Raw genomic sequence first — 16,757 nt, 5'->3', positions numbered from 1 at the left:
GCCCCAGAGACAATCCAGCACATAACAGCAGGGTGCAAGATGCTAGCAGGCAAGGCATACATGGAACGCCATAACCAAGTGGCCGGCATAGTGTACAGGAACATCTGTGCCGAGTATAACCTGGAAGTCCCGAGGTCAAAATGGGAGATGCCCCCAAGGGTGGTGGAGAATGACCGAGCTAAGATCCTGTGGGACTTCCAGATACAGACGGACAAAATGGTGGTGGCTAACCAACCGGACATAGTGGTGGTAGATAAACAGAAGAAGACGGCTGTAGTGATCGATGTAGCGGTTCCGAATGACAGCAATATCAGGAAGAAGGAACACGAGAAGCTGGAGAAATACCAAGGGCTCAGAGAAGAGCTCGAGAGGATGTGGAGGGTGAAGGTAACGGTGGTCCCAGTGCAGTGACTCCCAAGCTAGGCGAGTGGCTCCAGCAGATCCCGGGAATAACATCGGAGATCTCTGTCCAGAAGAGCGCAGTCGTGGGAACAGCTAAGATACTGCGCAGGACCCTCAAGCTCCCAGGCCTCTGGTAGAGGACCCGAGCTTGAAGGATAAACCGCCCGCAGGGGCGTGCTGGGTGTTTTTATATATATATATCTTTTTACTAGGGCTGTCAAATGATTAAAATTTTTAATCAGATTAATCACAGCCTAAAAATTAATTAATCATGATTAATCGCAACTCAAAATATGACCAAAATGTGTGCAAACATACGGACAGATAGCGGATTTTTACACACTTGTTAGTGTTATTTAATGCTAAGACCACGCTGAGTGGCCTGCGTTCACTCAGCGTGGTCTGACGTAGGCTGGGTGTTGTGCTGGAAGCGAATTAATCACAGCCTAAAAATTGATTAATCGCAACTCGAAATATATGTGTATATGTGTATATATGTGTAAAAATCGGGACAGATAGTGGTTTTTAACACACTTATTTGTTTTATTTATTATTAATTGTGAGTACAAGCAGTACAAGCAGAACAGGGCTTCAAATAATTGTGAGGGATTTTTACTGAATGTTTTCCACCCGTTTAAATCTAGCACATTGTTTTATCCATATACATCTTCAAGTTCACAGAACATAGGCCTAATTCAACAGGCAAAATAGAAAAAATCTCCAATCATCCTTTTGGGTAAGGTAGATTAGTGCAAAAAAATATGAACAACAGTGAAAAGTATTGTTTAAATCACATTCAACCATAGAACAAGCTCTAAACACACGGTCCTCTGGTCTACTCATCCTTCAGCCGGTTGCTGAGACAAACCAACTTGTCCACGTTCTCTGAGTGCAGAGCAGACCTCTTCTTGTTCACAATGTGCCCTGCTACAGAGAACAGCCTCTCACAGGGCACTGTGGAGGCAGGAGTGGCCAGGTATCTGCGAGCAAGGCGGGCCAGCTGGCTGTGGGCTCCTGCATGAGCTGCCCACCACTGTAAGGGACAGTCCTCTAAGGCAGTGCAGGGCTCTGCTCTGTAGCGCTGTATGGCTCTGTCCTGCTGTACCTCCTCCTCTGACTCAGAGTCAGAGTCCATCTGCAGCAGGCTCAGCCTCTTCTTGGCTGGACCTTCTTCTGCAGTGTGTGATCTTCTAGGAGAGTCTTCATGCAGCATGCCTGCCAGTGTGGTCCACACTGCTTCTCTGTCAGTCTTGGGCACACTGCGTAGGTCTTTAAAACGTGGGCCCAGTGCAGTTGCGATCTGGAGCCATGCATAGTTGGTATGTTCCTGGCGGGAAGCAAGGTCTTCCTTAAACTTCTCTTTAAACCTCACCACATATGCAGGGTCCTCATCAGTTACTTCCATGACACGGCGCAGGTGGCAGAAGGCTGGTAGAACTACAGAGCAGGAGACGTAGGCCTCTCCTCCCAGCAGTTCAGTCACATATCTGCAGTGGAATACACACACACACACACACACACACACACACACACACACACACACACACACACACACACACACACACACACACACACACACACACACACACACACAGAGAGAGAGATAAGACAGCAAATTAAAAAAAGCTTTTTAATACTAGGTAATATTAATAAAATATTTGATTTCATTTATTTTTTAAATAAGACATTTTCATAATAACAAAACTGATTTAAGATGTATGTTTGATACATTTAATCTAAACCTACAATTATGGTCACAATGACAGGCTCACCTGCAGGGCTCTAGAAGTGTCTCCAGTCTCTGGAGTTTGTCCCACTCTGGAGGCGTCAGGAGGACAAGTTTATGCTTTTGTTTATCCAGAGTCGCGGTTACTGCAGTTTGGTTGCGGATCAAGCGCTTCACCATCTCCAGCGTGGAGTTCCAGCGCGTAGGCACGTCCTGGGCCAACGGCTCCTGCTTGCGCCCCAGTGACACCTGCTCTGCGTTCAGCTCTGCTGTGTTTGCTGGGCTGTGCTTAAAATGGCCAACAATTTTGCGGCATTTGGCCAGCGCAGTGACAAAGCCACTGTCTGCGAGACTCACTGTGATGCATCTCTGTAGAATGTGCGCGGTACACGGCATGTGATTGAATGGCATGATGCGAGCCGCGGCGATCATATTGCGCGCACTGTCCGTGCCTACTGTTGTCACCTTCTCCTCAATTCTCCACCTGCGAGCAACAGTCTGGAACTGCTCTGCACAAGCCTCCGCAAAGTGCCGCTCTTCCGTTTTCATTATAGTCAGCGCAAAGGATGTCAGACCCCAGGCTTCAGTGATTAAATGCGCAGTAACTCCCAGGTAATTGTCATTACTCAATGATGTCCAGTGGTCTCCTGTCAGAGCCACGCATTCTGTGTGAACTAAAGCCTCTTCTTTTTTCTTTTTCTCCGTTTCATACAGTTCGTGGATTCGAATTGTTATTGTGCTTCTCGCTGGGGGCTTGTAGGACGCGTCCTGAGATGCAACCTTTAAAACATCTGCAAAGCCCTTGTCCTCCACAATGCTTAGTGGTCTACAGTCCTTTGCTATCCATTTGGCTATATTGTTGGTCAGTTTGTCCAAAGAAGACTTAGCGAGTGGCCTGCGTTCACTAAGAGTGGTCTGACGCAGGCCGGGTGAAGCTGCTGCCCCGACAAACGCGCGTTTGGCATTAAGGTGGTATTTTAAGGTCGAATTTGAACGGTGAAATTGAAACTCTTTACTACAGTGAGTGCAAATTACAACGCGTTTGTTTATTGTCCCATCTATGTTCGTCTTGTATTTAAATTCCCCATCCAGAAGACCATCTTGTTCCTGCTTCTCCATTTTCAGTGGCGCGGTAAACAAATCAAGTGGAATTATGGGAGCGACTTATCTGCGTGTTGCACTAAATAGTTAAATATTCTAACGTAATTAATTCCAAAATTTAATTATCGCAATTAACGCGTTAATTTCGACAGCTATACTTTTTACATAAATATATTATATTCAGTCCTGTAGAAAGTTATATATTTACAAATATATGATCCTCTCTGGTTACTCTGGTATGAATAACTCTACATCACTTCATGGTAAATAACACACTATCTGCAAAAAACTGTGAAAAAATTCCAGATGACAAGTTTGTAGTTCAACATACAAGTGACGACCTTTGACCTTCATCAGGTTTTATTTAATTGTGTCAGAGAAACTCAAACGCGCTCTTCATGCAGCTGAGTACATCAAGTGTTTAAAACGGAAGCTGTGCAGGTCTGAGATACAAACTGAGGTACTGTTAATGCTGATATATAGTGACACAGTTACATGAGTGATTAATCCTTTTGGTTTTTTGTCTTTAGCTTTATCAATAAAACAGCTGCAGCTTTCACTACAGCACATGTGGTACTTTAACCTTTGTATTGTTTTCATCAGTTCATTTTGCAGTTAACATGTGAACATGTTGGATGATCGGTGCTGTCGCTGGGTGGTGCTGAGGTCTGAATCTGAGGGCAGCTCCTGTAATCACAAAGACAACAGAACCATCAAACTCGAATGTAAATTTTATCCCTCAAATCTGAAATAAAGCTGATTCTTCTGTCCTCACACTCAGGATCTGAAGTTGTTCTCTTACATTTTTTCATTCTACAGTTTAATCCATACTTCCTGATTAATGAGGAGTTACTGAAGTACAAGCTTTTAAAAATGGTATTATTGTCTTTACAAATGTGGAGACTGAAAACATGCTGTTGTTTGCACATATTTAATATTCAGCTCTGCACAGGAGCTGAAGCAGGGTGTAGCCTGTTGCTTTTACAGTATAATACTTGTAATAAAAGTACAGTAACAGTAATTAGTGACTGAGCAGCCCGGAGCGTTTCTCTTGATTTCTTTAGTAAATTCATTCATCTGCACAGATTAGCTAAATGAACCCTGACAGCCGAGTGCTCATCTTAGCTAGCTAGGTCTCAGGACCGAGCTAAGGACGGTAGTTACGGATTAGCTTACAAACACGTTTAACTTACCGAAAAAGTGCAGCAGAGCCTCGGGTCCTTCTGTCGGGTAGTCCAGTTTACTGAAGAACACCTCAGGCTGTCAGGTTAAAACACTCGGTCGTGTCTTCGTAGCGTAAACGCTGGCCCTTCTCTCAGAGCCTACGCTCTATCTGCTATTCCCGAACAGAGATACGCAAGTTTCTCCGTGACTGCAGCTGCCAGTCAAAGCTGCTATGATGACGTTTCACCCCAATTTAACATCACCGTGGTAGGAATTAGAATCAAACTTATGGGAAAGGAGACTCATTGGAGACAAAGAAAGAATCTTTGGAAAAAATTATCTGAGGAGAATTAATTATGACCTATACTGCAGCCAGACACCAGGGGGCGATAGAGACGTTTTGGCTTCACTTTTGGGCTGTCGTGTCCTCCATGTTTTCTACAGTCATTGGTCTCCACAGGCTGCTCCTGCAGGAGCTCCAAGACTCCCTGTGGGTTTGGGCCCACCTTGTGGCTGCTGTCATTGGTGGACGGCTCCGGTCTCTGCAGTGATGTCACCGTGTTAGCAGGACCTCAGCTGACATGGGGACACTTCTGTGTTTCCGTCTGAGCTGAGTGAAGTCATTCCACCTTAAATCAGCTGCAGTTACAGTACTGAGCAGAGGCAGGAAGGCAGCTCGTGTCCTCCAGCTTAACCAGCACAGACTCAGGTGTGTCATCACTTCCTTGTTACCTGCACAGGTACAGCCGGCGCTTTGACAGGACACTTTTATGTGAAGGAAGAGAAACGCTGATGTAAATATTCTGATGTCATCAGCCGCAGGTCATGTCACGGTGGCTCCACCCACAGATGCTGGGTGGTGCAGTCGGCTCAAAGCTCGTTTGAACTTTCTCCTGTGGCTGATTTGGACGTCCAGCTGTGTGACACCCTGTATGATGTTGACGTTTGTCCTCTGTGGCGCCCCCTGCAGGTGTTCCAGATGATCGTTGAAGGACACAGGAGGGAGGAGAGAAGGAGGAAGGAGGTGGGCTGTCAGAGCGAGGCGGCCGAGAGGAGGGACGCCGCCGTCCAGGTGGATCTGCTGACTCAGCAGCTAAGCTGGAGACACTCAGGTGAGACTCAGGGACACGTGATTTATCACCGTGCTCTCTGAAACACGGAGCTTCAAACTCATATCCAGTCCAACGTGTCTGTAAAGCAGCACTGAAAACAAACCAGCTGCATGTGAAACACACAGTTACACGGACTCAAACACAGGAAGCCTGCCAACACACAGGCCGTTACGCTGGTCGCTATAGCGATGCACCATAGTGCAGCTGTAATAACTGTGTGACGAAGGGCTCGACCTGAGGAAGGAAGAACCTGATTCCACAGGCTAGACATTGGCCCAGGTCCCCTGTGGCACCCAGAGGCCACGCAGAGCCGGTCCACACAGAGCTGGTCCACACAGATCCATGCAGAGCCGGTCCACACAGATCCACACAGAGCTGGTCCACACAGATCCACACAGAGCTGGTCCACACAGAAGTCGCTCCGGGTGGTTTCCTCTGAGGGCTCAAGCCGGCGGACGGACTCAAGGTTCGTCTCTGTGAATGGTGGGTAAAAGGGGGCTTGCCTCGTCGCCGAGCGCCATCTTCGGGTTTAGAGCCTGTGGGCATCTCACTCACCCGGCCACAGACGTGGAGTCACGGGTGGAGTCACGGGTAGAGTCACAGTCCACGGGCTTTGTACTGAAGCCACTTCACAGGTGAGAAGATGGTGAACTTCCTGTTCCTGTCCCACACCCGCTGATTAGAAACACCTTCTGCCCCGGTAAACACACCTGAGCAGACACACTGTTTTCTTCCTCACAGATGTCTAAATTTACCCAGAATTCATTGCAGTGCTGACATTGAGACCCTTGATCGCTTCATGGCCAGGTGCTGTCTGAGTTATTAGTCGTGTCCAAATTCATGGGCTGCATCCTCCTGAGGACCCGGCCTTCACGGTCTACGTGGGCCGGGTCCTCAGAAGGTCGGTAGGCCGGAAGTAAACGGCCGTGAAATTGGACGGTCTAGCCTTCAGATTAGCGTCACTGCTGTCTCGGTGGAGTTTAATAAACTCGGCTGTCTGCTCCTTGCTATCTAAAATATAACAGGACACTGGAGTAAACTCTCGACCATCTGTTTAATCAGTTTTCTGTTTGACGTTTATTCAGCTGTGTGAAAACCAAGGAGGAACCCACCCGGGGGATTAATAAAGTTTTATCTAATCTAATCTAATAATGTTAATCTCAGCCAAACCGATTTACTCACGAACAAATAAAACACTGAAAAAAAGCCAAACAATAACATTTTAGGTTGTCTAAGTGACTTATATATTACATTTAACCCGAGCAGCGAAAGACCGAGGTGATCTGAAAATGATGTGCCGGGAGTTTGCTGTTCTCGGCGGCTTCAGTGACCCTCGAGCTCCCGGCGAGCTGTCGAGCTGGTGGGTAGCAGAAGTCTCTGAAACCGTCGAAGCACTTTTGCAAATATGCGATATCTTGATAAACCAAGCAGATATTTGAAGTTTACACAGCTACATTCTCGCCTGAAAATATGTTAAAAGTTTATTTTGTGACCCAGAGAGAGTAGTAACAGTAATATTAAAACTTAGTAGCAGCCGCCATTGCCAGAAACTGGAGTTTGGCTGGGCCGCGCTATGAATTCTGGGATATGGTGGGCCACAAAGGACACACCCGACTCATCCTTCAAATTCGGGGAAAAGCAGGACACATTTGTCGGCTGCATTCGGAGGAGTCTACGAATTTGGACAGCCTTCATCACGTCGCTGTGACGTAATCGTTCTACAAATGCATCCTCGGGAGGATGCAGCCCATGAATTTGGACACGCCCATTAACTGTTTGAAGCAGAGCGCGCTCACACGTACGCCTCTCCCCTCTCAGGTGTTTCCTGCCACTGTGGCGCCTTCCAGGTGGATGAATCAGCAGGGGGCGCTCTGCTGCAGCTCTGCAGGAGTCGGGCATCACGCTGCGGCGCCTACGGCACCGACCGCCCTGCCCTGCTACCCAGCGTACCTCTGTTCTCCGAGCACTCTGTTCTGCCTCCCCCGCCTCCTGCGGACGTCTCGGCTGCTCCTCCTGGACTCATCGCTCCCCTGAGCCCGGGGCTGGCCGAAGAGGAGGAGCAGGAAGAGGAGCAGGAGGTGCACGTACCTGAGGGTAGGTTTTGTAAGTGTCAGGTTAAATGAGATGTTTGAAGATCGAGTCCACTCAGAGCAGGAAGCCTTTAATCTGCTCATGTGTTCTTGACCTCCCAACCTTTCATCCTTCAGCCTCCTCTCACAGGAGATTGGCTCTCTGCATCAGTCAGTATCTGGGTTATTGATTAGTGATCGGTTCTTTGTATTAATCAGTATTTGAACATTAACTTCCTTTACTCTTCTCCTGCAGAGGAGCGACTCTGCTCTGAGAATGTGGCATTTAAAGAAAAGAAGAAGATGGTGGGGGGGAGGTGGCCTGATGGTGGTGAAAGACAAAAGTCATCACTGGCTGACAAATCGACCAATCACATCACAGGAAATGCGGCCGGGAAGAGGAGGAGACTAAAGATTAAGCTTCTGAAGAAGGATGAGGAGTCCCACACCAGCAAGCGAGGAGAGGAACAAACAACCGGGATCCAGGAGAGGAAGGAGAACGAGGGGCAGGAGGAGGAGGAGAGAGGAGGGGAGGAGACCATGAAAGAAAGGGGAGGAGTCAAATCTGTCATAATAAAGACTGAGGAGGGTCGGAGACCGAGGAGGATGGTTGGCCCGACAGTCAGATACCTGCTGGAGTCTGAGCAGCAGTCACATGGGCCAACAGCAGCCAATCACAGCAGAGCGAGCAGAGACGTGCGGAGGAGAAAGATGGGGAGGCCGAGGAGGGAGCAGAAGGAGCTGGATGACAGCAGCACGGTGGAGTCCTCAACAGACGGAGGAGCAGAGAGATGGTGGAAGCTCTGCCAGGTCAGTCCTTCACTTGAACGTCACATCACCTTTGTTTCTCTGACCTTTGACCTTCGACTTTACCTGTCTCCAGGTGTGTGGTCTGAACGTCACCAGCCAGGCGTCTCTGGATCTCCACCTTTCCGTCCACAGACCGGCTTCTAGCTGCGCACAAGCTGCTGCTGACCAACAGCAAGAACAAACCAATGACGCGCAGGGTGATGCAGAGGAGAGGGAGGAGCCTCAGAGGCAGAGGAGGACAGTCTGCCAACCAATCAGGTACCTACTGGAGTCGGAGGAAGCGTCACATGGTTCTGGAACAGCCAATCAGACCAATCAGGAGGCAGCTACCAAACCCACAAGAAGGAGAGGAAGATCAAAAGATGCTGTTGGGGGCGGGGCTTCAGAGGTGATTGACAGGCCTGAGACTAATGCTAAAGACACAGGTCACATGGTCACAACAGGAGGAAGAGAGGAAGGAGAGGAGGAGCCTCACAGGACAAAGAGGACGATGGTTGGCCGACCAATGAGGTACCTGCTGGAGTCAGAGGAAACAGGTGGTGTCAGAACCTCCAATCACGATGCAGAAAACAAACCCACACAGCGCAGGCGAAGACCAAAAAATGTTTTTGACTTCAGTGAGGCTGGGGGCGGGGCTTCAAAGGTGACTGACTGTTCTGATACTGAAGATAAAGAAACGGATCACATGGTCTCAACGGGAGGAAGACAGGAAGGGGAGGAGCCTCAGAGGCCCAGGAAGCTCCTCCTCACAGCACCCACCGAGGCTCCTTATTGGTCAAGAGACATAAACCGTGCGAGAACACGTCCCAGCTGGTTGGTCGACTACTGGACCCTGAACAGGAGTGGGAATGGAAGGAGGGGGACAAAGAGGAGCAGAGCGGAGGAGGACGACAAAGAAAGGGAGGCGCAACAAGTCTGTGTGGAGAAGGAGGAGGAGCCTCAAAGGCCGAGGAGGACGATGGTTGGCCCACCAATCAGGTACCTGCTGGAGTCAGAGGAGGCAACACGGGGTTCTGGAACAGCCAATCAGACCAATCAGAAGGCAGCTAACAAACACACAAGGAGGAGAGGAAGATCAAAAGACTCTGTTGGAGGCGGGGCTTCAAAGATGACTGACTGTTCTGACATTGAAGATAAAGACACAGGTCACATGGTCTCAATGGGAGGAAGACAGGAAGAGGAGGAGCTTCAGAGACCAGGAAAGACGGTCAGTCCACCAATCAGATGCCTTCTAGAGTCAGAGGTGATAACAGATATTTTACAATCATCCAATCAGGATGCAGAACACAAGCCCATGTCTTCTGACCTTTACTTGAACTTTACCTGTTACTACAGCCTCTTTTTCTACCTACTCGGATCGACTTGCCGCGGTTTTCAGGTTTCCTATTAGTTCGTAGTTCCTGGTACCAGGTGATGTTCGGCCGGCGTTCCAGGAAATTCGAGCAAATATGAAAATGTGCCCCTGATTGGCCAGTCAGTGGCTTCCCTCGATGAGTCGTGATGGCGTCTCATTCACAAAAATGAAAAGCGCCATTTTTGAAGTTGGGTAGCGACAGAAATGGCTACAAAAGCAATGCTGTGTTCCCGAGTCCGACGCCACAGACCAAGCAGCGGGTCCATCGCGCCTCGACGTCCACCTTTATTGGTGTTGCACATTAATTGCTATAACAATGACCACGTACATTAAGTACTTACCAGATTGTAGTGGAAAACCAGTCATGGCGAGTGGTTCCGAGTAGGTAACCATGGAAATTAGGGCTGGGTATCGTCACTGATTTCTAGAATCGATTCGATTTCGATTCACGAGGTCCCGAATCAATTCGATCCACAATTCGATTCGATTTGAATCGGGTAAATTTTGCCTCAGACAGTCAGAAATATTATAATTCTGATCACGTATCAGTAAATTTCCATATTTTTATATCTATAAAAAGAAAGCTGATACTTGCGGGACTTTATCAAAGGTGTGAGCATCACAGCAGAGGCCTTTGTGTCAAAGTAACTGAGGATAAAATACAGAAAAACATGAAGGCGACTTTCCTGGCCTGGATTTTAACAGATGACCTTAAAAATATTCTGCAGTAGATCCAAAAACGAAAGAAAACCATGAATCAACACATGAACATGACCTGATGCTGCTGAAGTGAAGCAGAGCAAAGTTTACAGAGGTTTGATTACAGGCACAGCTGAGAGTTTTGCAATTTGCATCATTTTAAAAAGTTTAAATTTGCTCAGTATTGAACAGCAGAAATGAGGCTTTCTTCTCAGAAGTAAGTAAAAGGACAAAAACAGCGGCCAACAGCCTGTAAACAACGGTAGACTTGTGCGTAACAAGCAAGCGAATAATGCAGAAAACAGATTTTTAGACGGGAAACTGTTCTTGAAGTACAGAGAGAGAGAGAGAGCTGTGCATGAAGTGTGATTTTTATCGTGGTAGAAGCAAAACAGCAAAAATCAGAGTGAATTCTTTGTGTTTTGTGTTTCCATCTTTGTACAGAATCCTGCTCTCGTTTAACCTGAGATTCTGGCATTTCGGGCAAAATAAATTTATCCAAGGTAGAATCGATTTTAAACGATAAATTGATAATCAAAGCCCACCCCTAATGGAAACCTCTTCTTTCCCGACCTTTAACCAGACTTTTCTGCCCCTTTTGTCTTTAGTTAGCTTTAATTAACCCAACGCTCACCTGACCTTTGTCTGACCTTTCCCCTCTGCAGGCGTCTGCCCTCCACCCGTCTGTCCACAGACCAAAGCGACCTTTCGGCTGTCACCTCTGCAACAGGAAGTTCAGCTGTGCCAGCGGGCTGTTCCTGCACCAATGCGATCAGCACCACAGCAATATAGGTGGTCTCTACAGCAACGGATGTGGGGCGGCCCTGAGCAACGCCCAAGCTCCTAAAAACAAACGGGAAAAACAGACCACCCAGGATGACAAGGAGGAGGAGCCTCAGAGGCCCAGGAAGCCCCTCCTCACAGCACCCACCAAGGCTCCTTATTGGTCAAGAGGCATAAACCGTGTGAGAACACGTCCCAGCTGGTTGGTCGACTACTGGACTCTGAACAGGAGTGGGATTGGATGGAGGGGGACAAAGAGGAGCAGAGCGGAGGAGGAAGAAAAAGAAGAAAGGGAGGTGCAACAAGTCTGTGTGGAGAAGGAGGAGGAGCCTCAAAGGCCGAGGAGGACTATGGTTGGCCCACCAATCAGGTACCTGCTGGAGTCAGAGGAGACAACATGGGGTTCTGGAACAGCCAATCAGACCAATCAGAAGGCAGCTAACAAACACACAAGGAGGAGAGGAAGATCAAAAGACTCTGTTGGAGGCGGGGCTTCAAAGATGACTGACTGTTCTGACATTGGAGATAAAGACACAGGTCACATGGTCTCAACGGGAGGAAGACAGGAAGAGGAGGAGCCTCAGAGACCAGGAAAGACGGTCAGTCCACCAATCAGATGCCTTCTAGAGTTGGAGGAAACGTCACATGATTCTGGAACAGCCAATCACATTGATCAGGAGGCAGTTACCAAGCTCACAAGAAGGAGAGAAAGATCAGATGCTGTTGGCCTCTGTGAGCCTGGGGGCGGGGCTTCAGAGATGATTGACAGGCTTGACGCTAAAGTTAAAGACATAAGTCACGTGGTTGAAAAGGGCAGAAGAAAGGGAGATGAGAAGAAGGAGGAGCCTCAGAGGCTGAGGAGGACGATGGTCGGCCCACCAATCAGGTACCTGCTGGAGTCAGAGGAGCTGTCACGGGGTCAAAGAACAACCAATCGGGACACAGAAAACAAACCCACACACAGCAGACGGAGCCCAAAAAAGGTTGGTAGCCACAGTTAACTGATCAATCAGGAGGCAGCTAACAGCACCTGCCATTAAGTTCTTAGGTCGACCATATTAAAGATTGAACCTATCTCTAATGATCGGCTATGTACCACAGGCCTTCAAGCTGGTTGTAGTTAAACCTTTACTCAAAAAGCATCTGTAGACCCAGCAGTCTTAGCTAATTATAGGCCAATCTCCAACCTTCCTTTATATCAAACATCCTTGAAAGAGTAGTTGTCAAACAGCTAACAGATCATCTTAGACTTTTAGAGACTTTCTATTGTCATTGTGCAGTTTCTTGCACAGCGAAATTGGGTAGCTGGATCACAAAGGTGCTAAAGTAAAAAGAAGAGAAACCAATATACAACGAAGGCAGAAAATAAATAAATAATTAAATCAATAGAATAAAACAAAAAACAGTGTATATGTATACATATGTGAGTGGAACTATATACATGGTGTATGTGGAGGAAACATTGAAACAGACTGGGACCAAAATAATTGCACAGAACATGGAAAGACTGAGATATTGCACATAGATGATCAACAGCAGTGTCAGGGTGGATGTGTTGGGGAAGTCTTTACATACTAGTTTGCATTAAGAGTTCTGACAGCCCACGGGAAGAAGCTGTTCTTTAGTCTGTTGGTTTTGCACCTGATGGATCTGAGCCTTTTTCCAGAGGGCAGGATGTTGAAGAGGTGGTGGTTAGGATGGAGGTGGTCCTTTATAATTGCCCTGGCTCTGGAGAGACATCTTGAGCTGGCAATTAAGTCCAGGGAGTTCTGATGACCCTCTGTAGTCTCTTCTTGTCAGCTGTTGTGCAACCAGCGTACCACACAGGGATGGCGTGCACCAGCACACTCTCGATAGTGGCACGGTAGAAGGACCTCTGCAGAGGAGTGGCTTATTTGAAGAGTTTCAGTCAGGTTTCAGAGCTCATCACAGCACAGAAACAGCTTTAGTGAAGGTTACCAATGATCTTCTTATGGCCTCTGACAGTGGACTCATCTCTGTGCTTGTCCTGCTAGACCTCAGTGCAGCGTTCGATACTGTCGACCATAATATCCTATTAGAGCGATTAGAACATGCTGTAGGTGTTACAGATACTGCGCTGCAGTGATTTGTATCATATCTATCTAATAGACTCCAGTTTGTGCATGTAAATGGAGAGTCCTCTTCACACACTGAGGTCAATTATGGAGTTCCACAGGGTTCAGTGCTAGGACCAATTCTGTTTACATTATACATGCTTCCCTTAGGCAGTATCATTAGAAGACATAGCATACATTTACACTGCTATGCAGATGACACCCAGCTCTATCTGTCCATGAAGCCAGATAACACACACCAATGAGTTAAACTGCAGGAATGTCTTAAAGACATAAAGACCTGGATGGCTGCTAACTTTCTGCTTCTTAATTCAGATAAAACTGAGGTTATTGTACTCGGCCCTGAAAAGCTTAGAAATATGGTATCTAACCAGATTCTTACTCTGGATGGCATTACCTCGGCCTCCAGTAACGCTGTGAGGAACCTTGGAGTCATTTTTGACCAGGACATGTCCTTCAACGCACATATTAAACAAATATGTAAGACTGCATTCTTCCATTTGTGCAACATCTCTAAAGTTAGAAATATCCTGTCTCAGAGTGACGCTGAAAAACTAGTTCATGCATTTATTACTTCCAGGCTGGACGACTGTAATTCATTATTATCAGGAAGTCCTAAAAACTCCCTGAAAAGCCTTCAGCTAATCGTGACCTTTCTCCTCTGCAGACGTCTGTCTTCCACAGACCGAAGCGACCGTTCGGCTGTCACATCTGCAACAGGAAGTTCAGCCGTGCCAGCAGACTGTTCCTGCATCATTGCGATCAGCACCGCAGCATCGTAGACAGTTCCCAAGGCAACAGAGTTGGGATGGCCATGAGCAGTGCTCGAGCTTCTGATGGCAAATGGAAAGAAGGAACCCAGGGTAAGAACGAGAATGGGGAGGAGCCTCAGCGGCAGCGAAGGAGGAGAGTTGGCCCACCAATCAGATACCTACTGGAGTCAGAGGAGTTGTCACATGGTCTTAGAACAGCCCATCAGAGTGCAGCAACCAAACCCACACAAAGGAGAGGAAGAATGAAGGCTGGTGGTCTCACTAAGGCTGGGGGCGGGGCTTCACAGATGATTGATAGGTTTGAGGCTACCTTTGCCACAGAGAGACAGACAGGTGTGCACAGGCAGACTTACCTGGTTCACAGAGATTTGCAGGATTGTCAGGTGACCATCTCCCCCTGCTCTGTCACAATGCAGCGCCTCCTCTGATTGGCTGATGACGTTCTTGTTAAACATGTTTGTTTTAATTTTTTCTATGAAGTCTGGTTTCAGTGATTTTTAGGTGTGTGTGTCACACTGTTTTTGAACAATAAAATGAAATAATGTCCAGCTCCTTTTTTCTGTCCTGCTGTTCATGGTTTCTAATAATGAGGTCAAAGGTCAGGCTGCACCGCCCATGGAACTGCATGATGTCAGAGAGGGGATATCCTTATATGGTCGCGTCAGGCTCTCAGTAATCTAAATCAATGTGGGCCATGACCCCCTGGTGGACGTCACAGGTACTGCAGGTGAGCCTGGCGCCATCACTGCGTAGTACAAATATCACAAATGCTACAATCAAACCGAAGTATTCGAGTGTATTTAGCAGTAGTTCCAGTCCTGACAGAGAAAGTCCTCCCTGCAGAGTCCTCCATCATCATCATCATCGTCACTGTGTGATGAGTTTAAATAAGAATCAGTTTTCAGATTATATAGCTTAAAGTGTCACCATGACGACCAATCCTCATCCTCACACTCAGGACCACTGGAGGACACCAGACTGCAGGACAGGTGTGGTGCAGGTAAACTCGGCCTCACTGAGAAAAACACAAGAACAGAGCTGTTTATCATCTAACACAGCACATAACAGGCAAGGCACGATTGTCCAATCAGCAGCCTCCCTGGTAACACCTTTGTGTTTGTGATTATAAACTAGACTGATGCTGCTGTTCAGGAGTCTCCTCCACTTTCACTGCTAGCTCGCCTCATCTGTTAGTGTCACTGACCTCTGACTGCCCGCCTCAGTAACGTGACCTCTGACCTCTTGTCTTCCTCACTAGTTCAGCCCCATTTGGCGCCTCAGTGATCACTCACATGCTGCCGTTAGCTTCACACAGGTGAAGCACACCTTCAGTTTGTGACGGGCAGCCAATTAGACAGACGCTGGCTCAAAGGGGGAGGGGCTGCACATCTTGTTAAAGTCAGAGGGCTGCAGCTCGAGTCATTCTGCTGCGCAGTGTTATAAACATTACGGTAATGCTCCAGCTGCGGTCTTTATGGGAGAAGGGTCTGGCTGCAGCCACTGGGAGCGCCATATTGGGACCTCCACAGTAACTGGAAACACGTGACCTCCACAGTAGCACTGCATGGATCATCGACTGTGGAAACCTTGCAAGTGGATCATAAAGGTTGGCACAGAGTCTTTCATGTATAAATTTGCCGTTAATAATTATATAATTTTAGAAATCATCTAGTTTGCTTACACTGATTACGTTGGCACTTTGTTAGCATTACAACAATGGTCAGACCTCCGAGGTATCTAAACTTTAGTAAGACTGTGCACTTTTGACACTTCCGGTTAGCATTTAGTGGTCAGTTTCAAACGTATTTGATTTTTGCTTGTTATTGAACTACTTTTCACTATCTGTAACATCAATGCACATTGTTCCATTTACTGCATATTGCACTTTGTTCACGTCTTTCATTCCACCTGCATCAACGCTGTAAAGTTTGTCACAAAGAGATTTATACATTTATAAATACTGCTATTCTCTATTCCATTCTGTTCTGCTTTTTTATTGCCCAGATTTTTGTTAGCGTTTGTTAAATTGTCTGTTATATGTCAATAGATACGTATGTCACAAATAAAAGTGTCTGGTAAATTATGTTTTTGTAAAGAATTTTCTCCCCAAATCTCTAACATGCTAACTGTAACGTGTTATTTCTGCTAAAACCTGAACTTAAAGGTGTATATGGTGTTTATCTGTTTCTCTCTGTTTTAGATGCACATATCAAATTGGAATTCTGCCTCCAAGCCAGAATTGCAGGAGTGCACCACGTGTTGGCTGTTTCACTCTGTGCCCCACTCTCAGCCCTGCTGTCAGGGCAAAGATTGAGCAGCGAATACAGTGGGGCAAAAAAGTATTTAGTCAGCCACCGATTGTGCAAGTTCCCCCACTTAAAATGATGACAGAGGTCAGTAATTTGCACCAGAGGTACACTTCAACTGTGAGAGACAGAATGTGAAAAAAAAATCCATGAATTCACATGGTAGGATTTGTAAAGAATTTATTCGTAAATCAGGGTGGAAAATAAGTATTTGGTCACCTCAAACAAGGAAAATCTCTGGCTCTCACAGACCTGTAACGTCTTCTGTAAGAAGCTTTTCTGTCCCCCACTCATTACCTGTATGAATGGCACCTGTTTGAACTCATCATCTGTATAAAAGACACCTGTCCACAGCCTCAAAC

The 16,757-nt window shown here is 47.1% G+C and overlaps 2 protein-coding genes across 5 annotated transcripts in view; one reads left to right on the top strand and one right to left on the bottom strand.

The window, feature by feature from the left end:
- Positions 1 to 16,408, top strand: part of LOC120716340 — a 30,564-nt gene extending 14,156 nt beyond the window's left edge. Inside the window, exons 1-7 of one of the 4 annotated variants that reach the window (XM_040003851.1) lie at positions 3,845 to 5,102; positions 5,364 to 5,505; positions 7,324 to 7,599; positions 7,831 to 8,384; positions 8,458 to 9,627; positions 11,103 to 12,203; positions 13,984 to 16,408. In XM_040003851.1, coding sequence (XP_039859785.1) covers positions 5,373 to 5,505; positions 7,324 to 7,599; positions 7,831 to 8,384; positions 8,458 to 9,627; positions 11,103 to 12,203; positions 13,984 to 14,517 — 3,768 coding nt within the window. In that variant the 5' untranslated portion in view covers positions 3,845 to 5,102; positions 5,364 to 5,372 and the 3' untranslated portion in view covers positions 14,518 to 16,408. Of the gene's footprint in view, positions 1 to 3,844; positions 5,506 to 7,323; positions 7,600 to 7,830; positions 8,385 to 8,457; positions 9,628 to 11,102; positions 12,204 to 13,983 lie in introns of those variants that run through there. The other 3 variants (XM_040003849.1, XM_040003850.1, XM_040003852.1) reach the window with 3 other exon arrangements.
- On the bottom strand, positions 1,238 to 3,247 carry LOC120716334 (E3 SUMO-protein ligase ZBED1-like). Its single transcript, XM_040003835.1, has 2 exons — positions 2,175 to 3,247; positions 1,238 to 1,889 (listed from the first exon to the last, which is right to left on the bottom strand). The coding sequence occupies exons 1-2, from the start codon at positions 3,245 to 3,247 to the stop codon at positions 1,238 to 1,240; spliced, it is 1,725 nt and encodes a 574-aa protein (XP_039859769.1).
- Positions 16,409 to 16,757: the final 349 nt, after the last annotated feature.

The sequence above is a fragment of the Simochromis diagramma genome, unplaced genomic scaffold (genome assembly GCF_900408965.1).
Source record: "Simochromis diagramma unplaced genomic scaffold, fSimDia1.1 OVJJ01000367.1, whole genome shotgun sequence".
NCBI lineage: Eukaryota > Metazoa > Chordata > Actinopteri > Cichliformes > Cichlidae > Simochromis > Simochromis diagramma.
This window is presented reverse-complemented; position numbering and strand designations above follow the sequence as displayed.

Excerpts from the sequence above, each read along its gene's own strand:
- LOC120716334 (XM_040003835.1), bottom strand. The coding sequence starts at position 3,247 with ATGGAGAAGCAGGAACAAGATGGTCTTCTGGATGGGGAATTTAAATAC. Across the intron at positions 1,890-2,174 it reads ACACTTCTAGAGCCCTGCAG|ATATGTGACTGAACTGCTGG; the intron begins GTGAGCCTGTCA and ends ATTCCACTGCAG.